General features: G+C 42.3%; 2 protein-coding genes across 3 annotated transcripts; both read right to left on the bottom strand.

Annotated features, from left to right (window-relative positions):
- Positions 1 to 39: 39 nt before the first annotated feature.
- stard5 (StAR-related lipid transfer (START) domain containing 5) lies at positions 40 to 3,928 on the bottom strand. The gene is made up of 6 exons (XM_048262958.1): positions 3,400 to 3,928; positions 3,189 to 3,238; positions 2,873 to 3,005; positions 2,455 to 2,572; positions 1,845 to 1,938; positions 40 to 1,484 (listed from the first exon to the last, which is right to left on the bottom strand). Exons 1-6 carry the CDS (start codon positions 3,487 to 3,489, stop codon positions 1,340 to 1,342), a joined length of 630 nt encoding a protein of 209 aa, XP_048118915.1. The 5' UTR covers positions 3,490 to 3,928; the 3' UTR covers positions 40 to 1,339.
- Positions 3,929 to 4,100: 172 nt separating this feature from the next.
- On the bottom strand, positions 4,101 to 19,361 carry LOC125306715 (transmembrane channel-like protein 3). Of its 2 annotated transcripts, XM_048262170.1 has the most exons (22): positions 18,958 to 19,361; positions 18,119 to 18,256; positions 16,968 to 17,043; positions 15,761 to 15,842; positions 15,431 to 15,537; positions 14,808 to 14,906; positions 14,508 to 14,650; positions 14,230 to 14,377; positions 13,810 to 13,853; positions 12,550 to 12,697; positions 11,710 to 11,819; positions 9,830 to 9,908; positions 9,372 to 9,617; positions 8,614 to 8,742; positions 8,433 to 8,500; positions 7,901 to 8,029; positions 6,682 to 6,792; positions 6,352 to 6,477; positions 6,110 to 6,188; positions 5,821 to 5,863; positions 5,348 to 5,633; positions 4,101 to 5,113 (listed from the first exon to the last, which is right to left on the bottom strand). In XM_048262170.1, exons 1-22 carry the CDS (start codon positions 19,344 to 19,346, stop codon positions 4,225 to 4,227), a joined length of 3,669 nt encoding a protein of 1,222 aa, XP_048118127.1. In that variant the 5' UTR covers positions 19,347 to 19,361; the 3' UTR covers positions 4,101 to 4,224. The 2 variants fall into 2 exon arrangements, with proteins under 2 accessions (XP_048118127.1, XP_048118128.1); XM_048262171.1 differs by lacking the exons at positions 18,119 to 18,256; positions 18,958 to 19,361 and having other exon boundaries at positions 16,990 to 17,561.
- Between the last annotated feature and the right edge of the window lie 2,333 nt (positions 19,362 to 21,694).

Raw genomic sequence — 21,694 nt, 5'->3', positions numbered from 1 at the left:
CAAGCTGCCATTCACCATCACTCAAACTACCACTCTTGGTGGATAGTACAGTTTTGTTTTTATTATTGATGCTGGTGAAATACAAAAATCTCAGGAGTGATTTATAGAGGTGAATTGATGGTTTCTTTCAGGTACCAGCGAGTTAACAAACAGTACATGTAAGTCACTTTCCATAGCAGCAACCGATTTCAATGTGGAGGAATCAAACACAGCATTCAACACATACTGAAATAGCAAACCTACCAAACCAATGACTATTGGATAATAAGTATTAACTTATAATCACTGAGGACATTATGTGGTGACTGACCACAGACAAACTGAGACAGAACCTCTAACAACACAAATATCATTTTTTTGGCACAAAAACAAGGCCATGGTACAGTAATCCCAACAGAAAGCAACTATAAAAAAAGCAGGCAGTAACAGAATATTGATGGATTGCTAGGCTAGGCTATCACCCATCATCTGAACATATGGCTCTTCCGTGTTTGAGCAACTGTGTTTGAGGTCATGCATATCACTGACGATACAGTACACAACATTGATTGGTGCAGACACACACAGACTAGGTCAGACAGTCATGCTCCCTTACGTAAAAACCAATGATCACAGTGTAAATGGCAGAGGTCACACTCAGCAGATGGGTCTAGTTACACGCCAAACAACATGACTGGCCATACAGTAGAATTCCAAATAACATGGAGAATGTTTACGACTATGCTCCCTTTTCCCTTTCCTATTCTTTCATAATTCTGTCAATAATTTCTGAAATGTAAACAAGAACCAATAAGGATGTAGTGTGAATCATGCCGTTCATATTCAGAAACAAACAGATAAATATGTTTTTTTTTTAAGTTTTGTGGAGCTAAGCCCCCACTTTATATAACCTGTGTAGACTGTATGAGCATGCCTCATATAGGAATCATTACCTGCAACATATATGAATCATTATCTATAAAAAAGGAATGGATTTCATTATACACAAGAAATGTAAAGGATCGTGTAGTTTGTGCAGTTAAAATTATCTAAGAAAATTAATCATATCCCGTTCTGGTCCAGATTCTCGATAATAATAATAATAATAATAAAAAACAACATTTCATGCTTTACAGTACATCATTTTGCTAACATTTGTCAATGTGTATAGGTTAGTACAAAGTCAGAGGTAACATTTGTTCTTATACTGACTTGGTGAAAACAAAATGATTTTCCCTTACTAGACACAATAAAACCTTGTTTTAGGAAATATTCTCAGGCTTGCACCATTAAAAAGTCTCCTAATCTCTGGCTGACAGTTGGGTGGACAGCTTTCCCTCACGGATGGCAGTTACTTGTGCTATTTCAGAGACTTGACCACTTTCGTGAGGTTGCTGTAGAACTCAGTCATACTGGACGGGAAAAAGGAGTCCACGACAGAGCGTGGAAGAAAGCCTCCCAGATCTGTCTGGAAGAAGCTCAAGAGCTGGGTTTTGCCTGGTTCCCTGTAGAGCAGAGGACACACACACACACACACACACACACACCACAGATCAGTACAACTCTTTTCCTTTCTCTCTTTCTGTGTTTCTATTTTCAAACCTAAAATGACTGTATTGTCTAGATCTAAAATAACCTATGCAATTCTGATGTCATGCTCAAATCCTAATAAAACCTTAAGGTACTTCTATAATTAGCCAGGCCAAAATATCTTTGTACATGTATAATAGCAATGCTAATGTGTTTATCAGTATCTAATGCTATGCTACTAGTGTCTGGCTCTCTGGTGACCCTCACTGTCCGCTCCCTGTAACTACAGAAAGCCGTCAGTCAGCACTGGCAACCGTGACTCAGGCTCCACTCACCCGGGGATGGGAGCGCAGAAGCACCCACATGGATGATTAAAGCCCCTGACATAGCCAGCCTGAGGAGGACAGCCAGGGTGTCCTACGTGGGTGGCTGAAGGAATCGAAAGCAAAGCGTGAATACGGGACAGACAAACGGACGGACAAGTGTGGGCAGGTCTGAATGCATGCACTGTGCACAGCAGAAGTGGTGGCTGGCAGCGGCAGCTAGGTTTAGATAATGGATTTACATTCAAAATGATCTGGGATCATGACGCCTTATCATGTGAAACCAAAACATTTGCTTGAGAGGATTATTCAGTTCAGAGTGGTGCAGTATACAAATAAATAACTTGAAAAATCAAAGTCAGGAAAGAAAACAAGGGTATGTAAAAGATTACGCTCTACAATGTCCTGTTTTATCTCATTGATGTATACTTGTAAGTATTTACACATTTTCTACACCAGTACAACAGGCTATAGGGTATGCATCCCATAGGATATATGATAAAAAAAAACCATCTGTGGATGGTTAAGAATAGAACGTTAAACATTTTTACAGAATTTCTTGTAACAAAAGAGCATAAGAAGAGAAATGTAAATCAGACAATAAAGTAACTTTATTACGCACCATTTGAAGTTATGGTGCCATCTTCGTATTGCTTAACTAAAATAACATCTACAAAGTCTCGTGGTGATATAATACCCATAGCTGCTGAAGGAGTAACAGTTCTGCAGACAGAGACATCCTGTGACAGAGTGGGGAAACAGGGCAGACTGTCTGGGTTCTGTGCAGTTGTGAAGCAGGCAACTTCTTTAAGTTTGTTTATGTATTATAACAATAGTGATGGAGCAATAATGTTATTGTTTTTGTAACTTGATATGTATATGCAACATTTAATTACTGGAAGAGGTAAGGTACTACAACTCACATTTTCACAGCCATTACATTGACCTCTCCTGTTGTCATATTGGTGTAACAATAAAGGAGTTATTTGAAGCACTTAGGAAAAAAAGGTCAGCCGTCTCTGAGCTGTGGTGGGATTTACCTCAGTGACTTGTTCAAGCAGCTCAAACCTCTTGACATTGCTGTCCCACTTGACACGAAGGCCATTGGGCTCTGGTTTCAAGCACTCCCACACCTTCTCTGGGCAAGCATTAATGACACCCTCACCTTTGTACCTATTGATAGCATTATATATGCTGAATTTTATGTAGCATCCAAATAGCAGTGTTCTACACACAATTCATGCCAACATTAGGAGACCTACTTCTTGGGTAGGCTAATATGCAGAAGACTGCATAACCTTGAACATATTCATATTAAAACGCTCAATACAAACTTGTAGAAATATAAAAACTTACACATTCCCAGGAAATTCTGTTGATGGCCGCCAATAAACAGCAACATCATTCTAAACCAAAACAAATCTGGGTAAGTTATCTGTTTTATACAGTCATGCACATCAGCAAGTGAGAACAAGGGGGGGAGGGGGACCACTGTCATGTCACGCTATAACACGTCACCAAACTCGTTATAATATCAGGAATCGAGAAATAAAAATAATCTACTCACCGATTTTTTACAGACTTTCCATCCAGATGGATCTTTGCTGTAGCTAAGAAGGCGATCGGCAACTGTATTTGCAGTTTCTTGATATTCCATGTTTGTAAAGACAATGTTTTTGCTAGCCAACTAGCAGTAAATAGTTGACCTACACTGCACTATGTTCAACTTCAAAGCAATCGGTGATTGAAAAACCATTTAGCAAAGCAATCACAATTATTCACTATAAATCTTAAAACAGATGTTAAACATCCTTAAATCAGAGCAACGAATAATTTGCATGATCTGCAAATAGCTAGCGTTGACAAAGGTACAGGTTTGGTTTGGAGCACAGATCTCTGCGACACTGGAAACACTTCAGCGGGCGAACAGAGTGATCATCGATTCATTATTCTATATCTTTTAAATATTAGAACTAACTTTGTTCTCCTTTAGTTGCGTAAATGGTTATCTACAAAGCTAAATACATCAGCTGAGTGAGCGGTATCGGTACATTTCAACTGTTCAAAAAAAAATGAATGAACACTTCCTTGATATGACGAGCATCCTCGCTCAGTGAACGCTGGGATATGTAGTTCATCTGCCGTTGTCGACTCTCACGATCATTGGTAGAACGAGAACATTTTCCATCTGAAAATATTATTTATTACATCAGTAATCTACAGAAGTCATTTTCTCTGCAGACTCGCAGTTTTTATTAGTCAACCAAACAGCGTTTTGTTCATGTTTTAAGGCACAATTTGATAAGCAACATGCAAACACAATGACATTTTTATTAATTTTGTCTGTGCTTCATTTGTTACAGCACTGATATTGACACAATGCATACACAAACTATACATTTGAGCAGACAAGTTCACTTGAGCCTGACAAATTCATATCATTGCTTGCTTTGGACTTGGACTTCTTTGCAAGTTTGCCACCAGATTTGAGATACTTCTCCTTATTGTGAATGACCTGGATGTACTGGTCTGTGCTGCTATTCTGCTGGTCACTGCTGGAGGCCAGTGAGGCTGAATCCGACTCTGTGAGCGATGGCTCAACCTTATGTTTGGTCTTGGCCTTCACGTGGGGCTCACAGTGTCTGTGGGAGGGCTCTGCGCCCTTTATGTTACTACGGGAACAGAGGTGTGGCCCCATCTCATCCCAGTCCTCTTCGTGGTCCTCCTGATGTCGGCAGTACACTCCCCTGTCTTTGGCCATGGACAGCTGGCTGCCCCCCGGATCTCCAATATAGAAGCGCACAGGCTGGTGGAGGTCTGAGAGGGACCGTGGACGGTTAGACTGACTGAGGGCACCCCTCCGGACACTCTTGCCGGCGACAGCCTCCTCCTCCTCTTCCTCCTCGCTCAGGTGAGGCTGGTGGGGCCTGTGCGGGGTGCGGATGGTGTAACGCTTGATGTTCCTTGGGTAAAGCTCCACAATGTCCCCCGGGTCGTCGGCGATGCGGTAGTGGCGCGGGATGCGTGTGGTGGAGCGCAACAGCTTCTTCCGAGGCTCATGCTCGTTCACGATGACGTAGCGGGTGGTGTGGGCACGCCGCCCCACGTAGCTCTGGGCCGTCACTATTCCAGCAGCCTCTGGGTGCATTGGCCGGATGCTCTTCCTGTATAGCGGGTCAGAGTGGATGTTCTCTGCGTAACGCACAGGCGGGTTGTAGGCCACATGGTGATATGACTTAGAACGGCAGGAGCCACTTGATCCTCCCAGATACCCTGGATGTCTTGAAATCAGTGCAGAGAGAAGAATATCAGGGATTACTTAGAATTGCATTAAAATGACATGGACCTTGGAGACTTTGGGATCTCAGCCCAGTATTAACTCCAATATTTGTTTTGGAGTCAAATTGATATTCCATCTGATTCTTTTGAGCCAAGTTTCATTGTTATGTGGAATAATATTTAAATCTATATTTGAAACTCCCTTGGCTATATTTTTTCCAGAAAAACATCCAAACCTGTTTGGTATGTGCTCATATCTGTGCTTTTGTCGGACAGACACCGCGGGACTCCGGGCAGCGGCAGCAGCTGCGGCAGCAGCAGTGGCAGCAGCAGCTCTGATGTCCGCACGCGAGGCTGACTGAGTTATGGTGCGAATGCTGTTTCCACGACGCACCGGGGACTCAAAGTTGGTGACGCTACCGTTGTGACGGGGAGAGGAGGAACGGATGGAAGACTCCATGCTGGTGATGTCGCTCTCTTGTTCGGTCTTCTTGTCACCTCCTTCTGGGGCTTGTAGCCGAGCTTTGGTCGTGTCGGGTCACCGAGAGAAGAGAGAGACAGACATGAATCGTCAGATTCTCTCCGATATTAACTGGACATTTATGTGTCTTTGTAAATACAGCTGACGGCATTAACAGTGTGTCTCGGTGATTATGCGAGTTAATGCAAGTCCAAATGACCTACAGGGGCAGTAATAAAAGAAGATTACCGGCTGCCAACTGAAAGACCTTCTTCTTATCCTCTGTCCGTTCCTGAACAAGTAACAATCCATTCAGACATAATGCAGTATTGATTTTTCTCCTTCTATTTCAAGGACATGCATCCCAAATGGCATTGTAACTGGTACTAAGTCTCTTAACTCTCATGAACAATGGCACATTCCCTTTACTTATATCCACATCCATCATCATTATTGATGTGATCAATGCTATTATTATAGAATGGCTATCTTGAGTTACAATAACAATGTTCATCCCTTTCATGAGAATACCACTCACTGTCTGAAGTTGCATCCTCAGTTGGTTGTTGGTGTACTTCAAGGATCTTGCAATGGCCTGCAGGTAGTAGATCAGCATGCTACAACACAACAAGGAGGCGGCACTGAAGCTTAGACAGGTCTGGTACATCACTGAGATTGACATTTGTGTTTATTCATGTTTGCTCCATGTGTCTTTTTAAAGCCAAGTGTCCTCAGTGGAGGAGCTGAGACTGACAGGGTAAAATGGGAAGCCAGACTCACAACAGTAGCAGCAGAGCGGGCAGAACCACCACCGGGCTCGTGACGTAACCCATCACTCTACTGAACCACAGAGGGAAGTCGTTGGCTATAGTGTCTGAGATGATGTCATAAATCTTCTCCTGACCACTGTGGGACAGAGAAGGAGGGGAGGCCCATGCAGATTAACGCCACACATTGTAATCCTTTATTGCCGTCATTTTAGCTCACTCTTCTACAATCCTGCTGATTTCATGCAGATGGCCTATTAAGATTTTGGTATTAATTAACTAAATTTACAAGGGCTGACTTTATATGACCTCCTAGTAGGACTGTAGGGAGAATGCAATTTACCTAAAAGGCCCGCAGTGCTGTGATGGTCTGTATCGGACAATTGCGAAGATTGTGGGCAGCATGCAGAGAAACAGCATGAAGAGCAGCATGGCCAGGTAGAAGTTATTTGATCTGAAAGGAAGAAAAATACAGAAATCATGGAGTCTGACTGCTTCAGAAAATAAATCGCTATTCTGTAATAACTTTGTGCCGTTCAAGCGTAAATATAGTCTGAAACATTGGTTATCACAAATGTGTGGACCAGGAGTGAGATATCAAAGGTGACAAACACGTTACAGCTACGCAATCAGTCAAATAGAGAAAAAAGCACTCGGTACATTCTCTGCAGCACCCGTTGTAATTATTGGCTAATGTGTCTGTATCATCTCCCCTCCACTCATATCCCCCTTTTCTGGTTCATAACCCCCCCCCCCCCTTTTCTGGTTCATATCCCCCCTTTTCTGGTTCATATCCCCCCCTTTTCTGGTTCATGAGGAGGGTCATGTCGTCAGCGTAGATGGAGTGCCTGTGGATTTCATGCCATCTCCACCCCCTCGTCCCCTCCTCACATCTGGGAGTGACTGATAAGCCAGCAAGAGGCTACGACAGGGCCATTAGATAAATCAGGCCGAGCAGTAGCCAGCGCAGCCAGTCGTCAGGCCGATGTGCTTATTGTTCTCTCGCTCCCTCTCACTCTTTCTTGCTCTCTCTCTCCCTCTCACCTTCTCCCTCTCTTGCTCTCTCTCTCTCTCCCTCTCACTCGGTCTCTTTCTTGCTCTCTCTCTCTCTCACCCTCTCCCTTTCTTGCTCTGTCTCTCTCTCTCTGTCTTTCTCTCTTTTCTCCACTGAGTCAGAATATGAGAGAAGCTGAGATGTAGTGAAATGAAAGGGGAACCAAATCGCTGACCAACAGTTCTTTGCCACTAAGCTTTTTTTTTTTTATCCCTAAGTGTTGTATAAAATAGCCATATCTGACATGTCCATGATCAAGACAAAAAGCTACATTTCACCTTACGTAACGATAAACTCCAGACTAATGTCTCGGCTAGCACAGGGGGACCTGCTTTTAAAATGGCGCAGTACCAAAGCACTTAACGATCCACAGTCCACTTTTCTCACATCCTTCAAGTTAAGCCCAGAATGGCGTGGAGCGAACCACCACCTGTGCCACTCCATTAGCCTGGAGGCCACCGGGGGAGCAGGCGTAATGCCTCCATAATGAGAGGGACTCGGGACTGACCTGGAGGCCCTGAAGACCTGCTGGTGCGGAACATTACAGGTCAGCACGGCCCAGCTCCGCAGGTACATAAGCCCGATCAGCTTGAGCACATTGAACGCCGGGAGGCAGGGCGAGAAGAACGCCCCCATCCTGAGAGCGCAAAAGACACGGGGGGATGTATATCGTCCATTAATGGAGCCCTTGCACACCGTTCCTCAGGCCTACTGGCACTTCATTAAAGGACACATCAGTGCTGCACACCCCTGCATCCTTCATGGCTAAAGAGTTTAGAATGAGGTAGGTGGTAGCACCTGGTGAGAACTACTGATGCAGTACTAAAGGCTTCATAATAATCATTCATGACTAATAATACTGTATACTATGTAAATTGTGTTTAACAGAATTTAATTACATTTACACAGGGTAGTTCTGGCTGATACTTTGAGAAAATAATTGCTTTATTAATGACAGTTCAAGAAACTTCTTATCTCTTACATTTTAATATTTACAATTTCAGTCTCACTATTGATAGACAGCATGACAGATCACATACCAAATCATTCCTTGATTGTATATCAGGTGGAGCACATTTTCAGCTATTTTGAATTCTCCATATTCAGGCTGTGGAAGAACGTGTATTCAGTTAATGTGATTCTACCGAGTGTGTTTGAATCCATCTAAAAGTTTATCGGACGTTTATCACCACAGAGATGAACGTGGGCTTTGGTACTTACAAACTTACTCTCTAAATCCCAGCAACAGCAGTCACTCAGATATCGCACTACTAGGCCACGGATGAAATCAATCAACAGGATGCTTGCTACTGTGAAGATCATGTCAATGATGGAGAGCTTCAGCATTTCCTGCAAAACAAAAATGTTTTCCTCATTCTTTTGGTGAAGCCCAAACAAAGCACAGCTTTTCCCAAAAACCCATTCAAGTATGCCCATAGCATTTATGTCTAACTTTAAACCAACAACCCTCTCAGAATTTCACATCCAGTGCCAACTCATCTCAGTTTGGAAAGCTTTAGAAGGGAGAAAACAAGGACAATTGAATAGCATACTTTCTTTTTTGTCAAGCCAATGCACTTATACAGCAATTTACAACTCATTTGAAGAATATGTGAGTCATTTCATTCCAGTCAGCAAAAGAGACAGAATGATGAAGCACAGCAACTGTTGGGCTCAGCTTGTCCTGACTGCTTGGTTCAACTGCTCACTTCATCACGTTTCAAGTTTCCCAGGCAGTTTCAAGAAACAATATGAAGTTTTCACAATTAGACAAATAGCACAAGAGCACAGCTCAGGCATTTCCTGTTCTCATTTGTCTTGCCAAAATGTGTCTGTTGAACAACCCACTGCATGGACACTTGCTGTAACATTACACTACTCTGGGAAGACGTTTCCCCACCAAAAGATTGAGCTCCCTGTCATAATCCATTAAAATACTAGCAAAGCGCACTGTCCTGTGTCCCATCTACTGTACCTACCTGGCCAACATATGTCTCCCAGCACTGGTCTTGCTGGTATTTGTTATACATATTGTATGGGGCTGTTTGATTTAGGACCACAGGTGTGGTGCTTTTGGTTCTGTTGATCTCAAGGATTGTTGCAATGGTGCTGTTCTTATGCTCAGTGATTTCAGGAGTTATGGTGGACAGGTTGTCTTCATTAGGCTGCAACACGGTAGCTAGAAAGGCAGTCGAGTCAGACCAGTTACCTGGACTAACGGGGATCTACCAAAAAACACATAAACAACAACGTCATCAAGGTAACATTTTCTTGTCACATACTGTACATGGACATAGATTGTAAGCATTTCAGAATTCTGACTATTCTGTAGTGTTTTTTTTAATCCATTTCAACCTTTAAATGATTTGATACAAGTTTTAGAAATACACATCTTTATTCATATTATAGCCAAGATCGCTGCATAGGTGAAACTTACTGAGGAGCTCATGCTGTTTACTTTATCCAGCAGAGCAATGATGAGACTGTAGAGATTCCCCAGATACAGGACTAAAACCCTAAAGACAAATGAATAAAAACAAGGCACATCAGTAGTCACATCCTTTCCTTTTGATCCATGCCTTTATGATGCCTCTTTCAGTGCCACCATCTACCCATCATAAAGTGCTATAGCATGCAGTCTATCAAATGGTACACCAGTTCAGTATAAAATTAATAATACCTAGAATGCCATGGATATAACCAGGGTTTTATCGAGCTGAGATAAATATTGTTTTCAATATACTCAGAATATTGGGTTTCTTGTGTTTATTGCATTTGTATTGTAATGTTTTGTTGTTGCGGCACAAGGAACAGTGAAGCAGCATTTAGCTGACCAGAATTGATCAAAACATAAGACATTGCCATCTACCACTGAAGAGATCTGGCATGATCTGGAAAGGAGGATGCATAGTATCCTGGATCCATGAAATAACTGGCCTTTAAAAAATAATAAAAACAGATGAGGACCTCATCTGTTTTTATCATTTTTTGAAGTTCCCTTGGCCTTTGGAATTAAAATAGCCCCACATCATCACATACCCTTCACCATACCTAGAGACTGGCATGGTTTTATTTCAGTTAGCCTATTAGCTGATTTGCATTGAGCTCAATGAGCATAAAAATAAAACCAATAATTATGACCCCTGTATTTTAAGGAAGAACATATATTTTTATTTATGATACATTATTCATTCACAAAGAAAATTGGTATCCTTAAAGCAGTGGTCCCCAAACTATGGCCCGCGGGCCGGATACGGCCCGCCACTTCATTTTGGGTGGCCCCCCAAAACATGTCCGTGGTATATAGCATCTGGCCCGCATGGGAGTACGACATCGTCAAACTATAAACTCCGTAATTTCCCCCATTCATTCTCTATAGCGAGTCTTAACAGTACACATGTAATACTCTTTTTGTCCACTGGTGGTTGTTTTGGCGCTGTTTCGCGTTTGCCATCGAAAACGGAATGAAATTTAGACCTACCTGCAAAAAAATGTAAGAGGCCTATGCTGACTGCATCAGTGCTCAAAGTATTCTACAAGTTTATCAATTAATTGTTAATAACTAACTAACTTCTATTCAAGTCATATTTCTGGGACTTGCTGGGATATTTTTTTCTATATTTTATTCACTCGTTCAAATGTTCATACAAATTTATGTATTCTCATCAGGTGAGTGAAAGTAGTAATTTCAGATGTTTTTGCCAGCACTTCATAAAACTCTCATAGTTTGAGAACTTCCAATTATTTGTAGGATATTGCTTATAACTTGAGCTGTGTATGCAAAGACACAGAATTCACAGTTCACACTCTGAATAAAATACACTTTTGGGACTCCCTGCTAATACTTTTGGGAATGCTATTTTTTATTATTTCATTTGAGCTACATTTTACACTGATATGGCATGATTGCAATATAAACACAGCTAACAATGGTATTAAATTGCAGTAGCCTATGATTAAATGTAATGGAATATTCAACTAAGGTAGACTGCTGTTCACAGCACTAAGCTATTTATGGTTACTAATATACTCCGAGTCTCTGGCCCTCTATTAGAGTCAGGCATAGTGAGCTGGCCCTCAGAAGAAAAAGTTTGGGGACCACTGCCTTTAAGGTTGGATATTTCCTAATTTTTTTACTTAAGGCATTAAGATCAATTTCCAAATGATTTTATATTCCTCTTTTTAGTCAACTTTAGCAGAGGTGGCAATAATTCTGGAGGGTACTGTATATAAATTTACACATGCTTTTGTCATATATATGTCATACAGTATATCTTCATTTTACTACTGTTTGACTACTGCTCTACTGTCTCTCACCTGCCTAGCTGGAACCTGAGGCTGGTCCTTGGATGATACATCTCCAGCTGGGCCACCAGCTCAAAGGCAGACGGGGCGATCATAGTGATCAAGGAGACCACCACACTCACCTGGCACAGAGGAATAGGGACAGACAAGCAGAGGTCAGGAATCCCCACATCCACTATCAGAGGGCCTACCTACAACCTTGTCCCAGTGCATAGGTTTGTAGGCGTGCAATGGAGATTTGCAAGCCTACAGGGAGTAGGTTGTAAACCTACAAGCTAGAGTTGTAAAGCCCATGCAAATTTCTCTTCAATCAGGAATTTGGGATAGTACATGGCTAGAATTAACCTGACAATAGCCAGATGAATGTCGTTCCGCTTAGCTCCGCCTAGCTTCACTCACATCCATCTGGGACCTCTTCCATTGAGAGTGATTTCTGCAACCGACTTTATGGTTCAGCCAATCAGGACGCAGGGCGGGAGTTTCATAGATGTGACATAGCGTAGAAGCGTCTGTGAGACTGTTATCAGCGTCACGGGTTGGCTTCGATGTGAGTGGTTGAAGTAGCACGTCAATAGATGACGGACAAGTGGCTCATTCAATCATATGCAAGCATTTTTTGATTAGGCCCAGCCTTCTGAAGCAACACTTCAATGGATCGGTTCCAGATGGATGAGTGGAGCTAGCGAAATTCATCTGGCTATTGTCAGGCTAGAATATGACCACCAAGAACTTTTGCATGAAATCATTGCAACAAAAAGCAGATTCATACGGCCAATCCCAGGATTATATATGGTAGTTAAACTGACACTTGGAATGTATCAATGACAAACAGTCACATGTTTGGACTTCTACCTCATTCTTCTCCCAAAGGGTGAGCTCTGGCTTCTCCTGTTCCAGTTTCTGAGAGCGATCCACAACAAAGTAGATTATGTAGATGCTGCCTGCGAGAGACAGCAGCACCAGGATATTTGCTAGTATCCGCAGACTGATCAAAACTGCTCTGGAGGGGGAGAGTGAACAACAATGCTACAGTGGAGGGAACTGTCAGTGCTCACAGGTTTAGTCATATAAAGAATGATTTACTCCCATTGTGTTATAGGCAGGCTACGCCAGGGACAGACATGTACTTGATGTGTTCTGTTCATGGGGCATCTGTTACAACAATTAGCTTCCACTATTACAGTAACAACGGAACTGGCTACACCAGACATGATTGTGGATCATCCATTCAAAAAAATTAAAGCAGTCTTCTAAATTGATTTTTAGAATAGAACACTTCAAATGCGGACCCGGTGTAACCCAGCTGTTAAAAGTTTTGGACATGGGATGCATGGATCAGTAGGTTAGAGGCTGATGACCCTCTTAAGTTTGCACTGATTTGTATATAGTTTGACCAAAGCCATGGTTTATTTTGTGTATGTGTCAACATACTAATTTAAATAAAAGGAAATCGTACAGTTACAAGCCAAATAAGTTAACCACAGACATATCCATTATAAAACATACTGGAAGTTATGGTATTTTGTGTGTGTGTGTGTGTGTGTGTGTGAGAGAGAGAGAAAGAGAGAGAAAGTGTGAGTCTGTCTGTGTGTGTGTGTGTGTGTGTGTGTGTGTGTGTGTGTGTGTGTGTGTGTGTGTGTGTGTGTGTGTGTGTGTGAGAGAGAGAGAGAGAGAGAGAGAGAGAGAGAGAGAGATTGAGTGGGTGTATGTCTCTGAGAAAGAGCTAGAACGAGAGAATGTGTGTATTTTCAAGAGAACTGATCATGTTTAATGTGTTAGCAGGTCTGATCGTGATTTAGGCGCAGTCATCCCCTGCAGTGCAAGGCAGTTTTTATGAGTTATAGCAGGATGTTTTCCACCACGCTCACTCTGCTGGGATTGCAATGGACTGGAATAGTGTTTATAAATCAGAATGGTCTCAGGTAGCACTAGGAGAGAGACACTTCTGCCGGAAAAAGCACCAACCTAATCCCTTATAATAAGAAGGCATCATTCTGCAGAAAAGTAATTATTTCACACTCAAAGTCTTTGGATCCTCATCTCAGTAGCCAAAACAACACATAATAGAAGTTCAGATACAAGTGACGCTGAAACATTGAAATCAATACTTACAGGCTTGTATCTTTCTTTTTTTCTTGCTCCTCCACAATGGCCTCCTTGAAAGACCAAAGCAAAGCATTAGCATATTAGCACACAAGAAGGCATTGGGTCAAGCAGAGGGGATTTGCATAATGAAGCTTATGTGCCAGGCAACACTTTTTATCAATTAGAGGGCCACGCTCTCCGTGTGCTGAATGGAAGAGAACACTCCTCTGGCAAGCGTGCACTCTTGTTTATGTGCCTTAGCGTAGATTAGTGATAAGCTGCAAATGACAGGCTCTCCTTTGGGAAATCAGGCAGTAATACATCGGTGCATAAACCTCTCCTGTAGATACTGCCTGAGTAAATTAGAAGCAGCCAGTCGTTGGGAATTGGATCAGGGGAGTCCGGGGCTGAGTCTTAGGATGGATTGGGCGGACTGAGCGCGCTCACCCTGATGTTGTTGACGATGGCGGCCGTTTTGCTCTCAGCAGCCTCGGGATTTCCGATGAGGTAGTCCCAGGCGCAGAAGATCCGCCAACAGAAGGTGTAGTTCTCATCAGATGCACTGGCCAGGCTGAGGCGCGAGTTTTTAGCCATCCTGATTAAATGAAACACAGAGAGGCAAAAAGTCAATCACAAACTCACCATAGGGATCCTATAAGTCACTACAGTATTGTGTGATACAAGCTGTAAATGAAATCTAATGTAAGTTCAGTAAGCGTTCTTACTTTCTCAAGAGTGTGATGAAACTGTAGGCAAAAACAGCCATTCCAACCATAAAGTAGGCCAGGGGCAACCTATATCCAGCACTCCCAATCTTCCTCACATTGCCATAGTAACCATAAAACAGCACAGAGTACTGGAGGTATCCCTGTGAGGTACGGAGGTGAGACAGAAAAATCAAAGCAGGGCGACAGATTGCACGTCCCACAAACAGGGGGTATAATGTTGGGCAAAATGGTGTGCGCAGCTTGTACAGGTGTCATATTGACAGAACTATAAAAGAAACACATAATGGCCTTGCTTGCCCCGAGAGACCAGATGGTGTCCAGGTCCTGCGCTGAGGAAAGGTGCTCCTTGGGAATGGTCTTGCTGCGGGTGCTTCCGAACGGCGCTCCGGCCAGGAGCTGATGGGATGGGAACGCCGCGTGGCGGACAGGTGAGAAAGGGAGAGAGGGAGAGGGTGACTGATGCGGTCGGGCGGATGCCGCGGAAAATTGCCAATGGCCCCTGTGTCAGGCAGCTGAATAAATCTGCCCCCTTTTAAGAGCCAACAGGACAAAAACACTGGCCCGACCACATCCCTCCCCGTCAAGCTTTTTACAACCGGAGCTTTTGAGCACCCTACATGTTCTACCCCATTTACCTTGCTGAAGTAAAGTAGGGATACATACAACCATTAATACAATATCAGAATGAATTAGGCTGTTATTCTGGGTTTGTTATTCACAAAAGCTGGATATCTCAATTCAACATAACTGTGTAAATTAGCCGTTATTCTCCATACATTGCATTATTGTCTATCATGCATTGTCATCGTGCTAACTGACTTTGGCAAAATAAATCTGATTCTGATTCTAGAAGTTAATCAGCCAAACAACTATTTTAAAATACTTATTTATTTAAAAACGTAACATTTTAAAAGGCATACCTCAGGCAAAACAATGAAAGCCCCCGTCATTATCGTTAGGACTATATTGATTCCAAACAGCCATCGCAGGAAGATAAAATAAGAGGCTACTCCTGATCCGAAGTGACCTTTAAAAACAAGTGAGCACAGTCCGGTGAGCAGAGTTGTGTACAACCTCGTCCCCATCCAAGTCTTACAAACACTTAGAGTGTCTGTTCAAAACTTACTTTCTGGTTAATGAGGATATACAAAGAAATGCAGGCATTATTAATATACAAACTATGGGTATAACTATGGACATCAGAATCAAAAGATACATGCAAGGCATAACAAAAGTTGTATGCAACTTACTTTCAATTTTCTTGATTCTCATTTCCCATGGAATGAACAGAACCACAATGTTATAGAGCAGACGAGAGAGTTTTTTCAGCAGCTGTAATGGAAAATATTGTGTATCAGAATATCATATTTACCACCAACACCTTTATGAAATAATGCCAATGGCAAGGCCCTTCTGCTTGCGTCAATCACTATAATATAAATCATGTATGTTATAATTTATTGTTATGTTTTGCATTTGACCAGACAAAAGATTTATCAAGTCACTTCAGTTATCCTATGTAGTAGAACAATCATAATCCCATGAAAAAGTAGATCAGTAAATAGATCCATTTGACCAATGTGTATGATCTCTCTAATTTTAATTTACCCACAGCCAGTTCTTTTATTAATAATTCATCATTCATCCACTCGCTAAAAGTCAATTAATTTTAATGGTGCTTGGGTAGCCCTGCCGAATGCCTGTGGAACATTTTAATTAAACTGGGCCATAACAACAGGCCATAAATTCAGCCGCAGCGTCTGGGAGTGGGTGAGTGGGGTTGCTGAGGCAGGCTCTGCCACATGGAGATGGAGACCTCTTACCCAGCTGTCACATAAACACACACATACAGGCGCACATGTACACACACACACAAATACAGATCTATGCACACACACACACACACACAGACAAATACAGACCTATGCACATTCTCATATACACACCTGTATAAGCACCTACATTCACTACACTTACTCTCAACAATCGTTACTCACAGCACACACACACACACACACACACACACACACACACACACACACACATATATAGTTTCTAAACACAGACAAACATGCTGTGAATGTGCTGTAAACTGGAGTAGGAATTAGGATAGATGAGTACACTGTGGTCAATTGGCTCAGTTTACAAAGACGACACCAGGAGAACTCTGGTGCAGTGTAATTATTGTGAGTGCACTGCATTGAGTTGCTGGATGGAGAGCAGACATCAAATACTAGGAAAACATCAACAACTAAGCTTCTTTAAGATGGTGAACATAAAACTCATCGACTTATTCAAGATATTTGTCAACATAATAAGAATCATCACCACAATCTCTCAGTGTAGACAAATATGAGACATTGGTCTATTAGTAAGGTGTGTTAGTAAGATAACTGGCATGGGGGTTGTGTGGTTGCATGTTAGTTGTAGGTGGCACATGCAGGTGGCAAGACTGACATCGGCGCCGGCCGCCTGGTACCCTCTGGTTCTGGTGAGTCTCCCCTCGTACTTCAGCACGATCTCCCTGGCTTGCCTGAAAAGCACACACAGAGCAGTCGTGGGCAATAACACATTATTTCATGGACTGATCCCAGGTCAGATTTACGGCCTGCAGTCTCACTGATGAAGCCATTAATACCGGGGGTTTACTGCTCCACCGACCATATCATGGCGTCAGGCGTTTCTCGGGGATACGCCGTTCTGCTTTTATCAACATTTTCTTCAAGGCACTTTTATGGGCTCTAAAAAACCTGTGGCATCGCATTAGAGGATTCCTTATGAATAAGTAACGATCAGATTCTGTGTGTTTCATCTTTTTTTTGGAAGCGCCACAACACCATTTTAAGAGATTCGTTAACAGGAAATGAAGACATACTTATCAAAATGGTGTCAGGAAAACCTCTGTGGAGGATAAACTGATTATATATATATATTTTTTTTTGCAAGGCGGAGCAATCATGGGCACTCAGCCATATATTACAATGTGCATAAAACGCAGGCTTCCATCTCATCAATGATGACGACCATAAAGCCGCCTGTAGTAATGATGAACTGGCTGTGAAAAGATGCTGCACCAGCAAGGCTTCCCGCTGGTCAGGGGAGGGGACCCACCGAGGGCATGTTTGCATGGGGAGAAGAGGTCCCCCCCAATCTTAATCAAATACCAGAACTCATGCCAATCAAGGAATTTCATGGCTCCTGAACTATAAAGTAAATATGTGTCACATCTCAGTGCAGTTCTTGATGGATTAATTATTCCGCTAATTGGGTTGGTTATGTAGGGGCTGTCATTACAGTAAGATGAAGGGTGCCCTCAGGTGTGAAATGGTAATGGTTGTTTATCTCATCTGTGTTACGCCTGACCGATCCCTCTCCAGTTTTAAAGTGTTGCACTTAATGCCTCTAATTTACCAAACAGTGTTTGTCACATTTACAGTAAAAACAAAACATACATCTCTGTACTAGGCAAAAGTTACTAGAAGAGTAGTAGGTAAAAACAAATCAAATCTTTGTCACCGTAAACTATTCTAATGATGCATCATGCAAGATATTTTTCCACATTTTTACACATTTACAGTGTGTAATCCTCTGTATAATAAAAGTCTTACTTGAGGGCTTTGAGCTTTCGTCTCATTGGCCAAGGTCGGGTTCGAATGTTTGCAATGAGCTCCTTCTGATACTGAATGTTCTGGAACACTTCCTCGGGATCGTTGCTGTCCCCATCTTTATCCTCGTCATCTGAAAGACTGAATTGGGAAAGAAAAGGTTGCGGTAGTACACTATTTATGATGTCTGTCCCATAGAAGTTCTTACCACTAGACATGCCTCAGAACAGCTGTTATATGCCATGCTAAGTAGAGCAAAAAAATAGTATGATTTGTATACAATTGAAATGTATGAGTTACACACACAATTAGGTCAGTTTTTGTTCAATAAAATATTCACATTTTAAAACAACTGATTGCATTAATATTAAAATAGCTTTCAGAGAGAACAATGATTCAAACAAAAATATATATTTCAGGGCTGTCAATGTCTCAGCCAATAAAGACAGAGCTTTTACACAGCACATACATTAATAAAATACAGCACATTTCCATGCATACAGACTGTCCATTAAATCATTTACGAACGAACACAGTGTCATCTTCACATAGTAAAATGTTTTATGGAGACTCAAAAAACCCTGAGGATGATTTAAATATTCTGACAAGAAATTCACATAATCTCCCAACAACTCATTTTAACATTACAGTGTGACTGCTGAGATTCATAACCTCACAACAACTCATTTTAACATTACAGTGTGACTGCTGAGATTTCCTACAGAGTGAATGACTACGGATATGTAAACAACTTAACTACTACAGCGGGTGGTAGAGCATGTGCGACTTGTTGAAAAGGCAGAATGAATTAGAACTAGAAGGAAATCTTGAGCTTCACTCACCCTTGGCTCTGATCCTGGTATGGGGAGTAAATCCTCCTGGAGTTCTTCCTCATGCTCTTGTGTCGCTTGGACATGGGTCTGGAGATGGTCGTCGGCTCCATCCCTGCGCTCATGTCGCCTCCGGGCTCCGGCTCGGGGTCCCCAGCCGTGTGGGTGCGGGTGCGCGCGGGGCTGAAACTGGGCGTCTCCTCCGGCAGTGGGAGTGTGTGCGGAGCGCGTGGGGACTCTGGCGGAGCCGGAGGCTGTGTGAGCAGCATGGTGGCGGCGGGGAGGGGGGGAGGCAGGGCCGGTGCACGGCGGCGGCGCTGTTGCTGCTGGTGGGGGAGAGCGGGGGGGTGAGGAGGCTGCCGCGCTGCTACCCGCTGACTGGGTCCCTCTCTGGAGAGCATCACACACCTCCTGCAACTTGGGGGGTTGGTGAGCACTCTCAGTCATCGCACCCTTCACAGAGACTTTGGCCCCTTAAAGAGACAGCGTGGGACCACAGACCATAGATCCTTGTCAGAGCAGACATTAAATTATGCTGAAGCAGTTTATCACTGTGTAAGGAATCCACCTACGCATTTACCACTTGTAAATTCCATAAACACTGAAAAATCTAAATTCATCTGCTTTCATGAACCTATCCTCTTCAATCAAGCGTCCTGTATTTTAAAAACTGAAAATATCCCATCTGGGCAAAGTGGAAATTAAACTGAAGTTTGCATATTAACACTAAGCTGCTACTCTATGCAAGATGTGGTTTCCATTCCTCTCCACAGTATGGAATGGGACCAGTCCAGGGTTGCACTGAGAATATATATACTCACACTCTTTGAAATGGCCATTGTCCCATCTGGAAGTGGACCTTGGGGAGTACCAAAATGACGAGATACATAGAGAGACACAGGGAAGACTTTGGTGAATGTCTCCTCTTGGAAAAGTCACACTCATGTAGGCATCGATAATATGATAATGTGCCATATGCCCGCTTGGCACTCGGCTTAACTTGGCGGTCATTTGAAATGAAGCAGAAGGTGCACAAAGCTTAAATGAGACCTAAAAGAATTTTATGGATGTGGAATGCATTGGTGACACTCGTTTGAATGTCTTTTTATGGAACATTTGTGTCAAGAGTCCTCCCCTGAGAAGAACACAGTGAAAAGCCATATGCACTATCAAAAGGTGTGTATGTGCTTGATAGATAGATAGTCCTTGAATTTCCCCTAAGGATCAATAAAGTATATTTATCTATCTATCTATAGAGAGAGAGAGAAAGAGAGAGATATATAAAGAGATATTAAGCTGACTGAATAGGTGAGAAATTTAGTGACAACCAGATAGAATAAGAGGTTGTGGAGAGAAGTAGAGAAGGAAGTTGGATTAGAGAGTTCTAAACAGGGAAAAAAGTGAGATACATCAGTACACCAACATCTCCGTCAGAATGGTCTCAATATTTCTTGTTCACAAAAAGCTCAAAAGCCCCAAATCTAATTAAATGGTGAAGTTTCTCTTCCTTCTTTGCTTTGCCTCTTCCATAGGAAGGCTTAGCAAAATTGAATTAGCCTTGGATCACAAAGCCTCATCAGACCCTAAAACTGGCAGCTGGTGGGGGAAAAAAAACCTCAAGGTATTCAACCAAGCAGCCCTAGAGCAGTGAATTACAGTATAAAATAAGCCGGCTAAGCTTCGTAACACTGTACATAAGAGGCATATTCCATGCACAATTAATTGGATGAAAAGTAATTGCAAACTCATGGGAGTGCAGTTTAATGTGCTTTTGTTAACTTGATCTAATTATAACAGTTGGGGACACTGTGAATTTGGACACTTTTGTCATAGTGGGACCGTGCAAGAAAGGCACAAATGTTATTTAAAATATGCATTGATACTATTAACAAATTAACTACATTAATTAAAGCTGCAGTTGGCAAGTCTGACAGATTGAGGGGACATAGCCACAATTTTTAATGTTTACATGCTCGTCAGTGCGCACCAGACTGCACCAGACTGTGACTGAAAGTCAGATCTCGCACAGCCCTGCTCTGATTGGAACAGAAGAACCGGGAGCTGTGGATTTTTGCAAAACAAATAGGCTCTAGGTGGAGGTAGAAGTGCAGGTTTTTTTCTAAAACCGGCTGATTAATGTTGTTCTGTCGGAGCATAGTGTCAGTTTCAGTGAATTTGATCAAACAAATCTTGCCAACTGCAGCTTTAAATATAGTTTATTTTTCAATCAACATTAGCCTATTTAGAAATAAACTGAAATGATCAGTTTTCATGTAATGGGGTTAATTGTTGTGTTTTTAGGAAGGGTTATTGATTGCAAATATTGGACAAAACGAGGGCACAGTTTCCCTCTTCTCCTCTGTCCCTCCCCCATCTCGCTCTCTCTCTCTCTCTCTCTCTCTCTCTATGTCTCTCATACACACGTATATGTGAAGGCGCGAGCGCACACACACACACAAACTGTTCTATTGTTACTAATGGATGATGAAAAGTACAATATTTATAGTAACATCATAAAATGCTGTAAGTGTTGCTTTTATCATATCACATTCAAAAAGGAATGCATTTATCATTCCTCTTTTCTTTGATGCCTGTCCTAATGCACCAACATAAACTAATAAAAACAACAAACAAGGCCAGGTAATGACACTTTGCTGGTTTTAGTATTCGCACATTGAAAACCAAGAATTTAAGAGGCTTGATAACAGATTAAATGTCGATTTGATCATATTACGTTTCTCCCAACAGA

The sequence above is a fragment of the Alosa alosa genome, chromosome 14, assembly GCF_017589495.1.
Source record: "Alosa alosa isolate M-15738 ecotype Scorff River chromosome 14, AALO_Geno_1.1, whole genome shotgun sequence".
Taxonomy (NCBI): domain Eukaryota; kingdom Metazoa; phylum Chordata; class Actinopteri; order Clupeiformes; family Clupeidae; genus Alosa; species Alosa alosa.
This window is presented reverse-complemented; position numbering and strand designations above follow the sequence as displayed.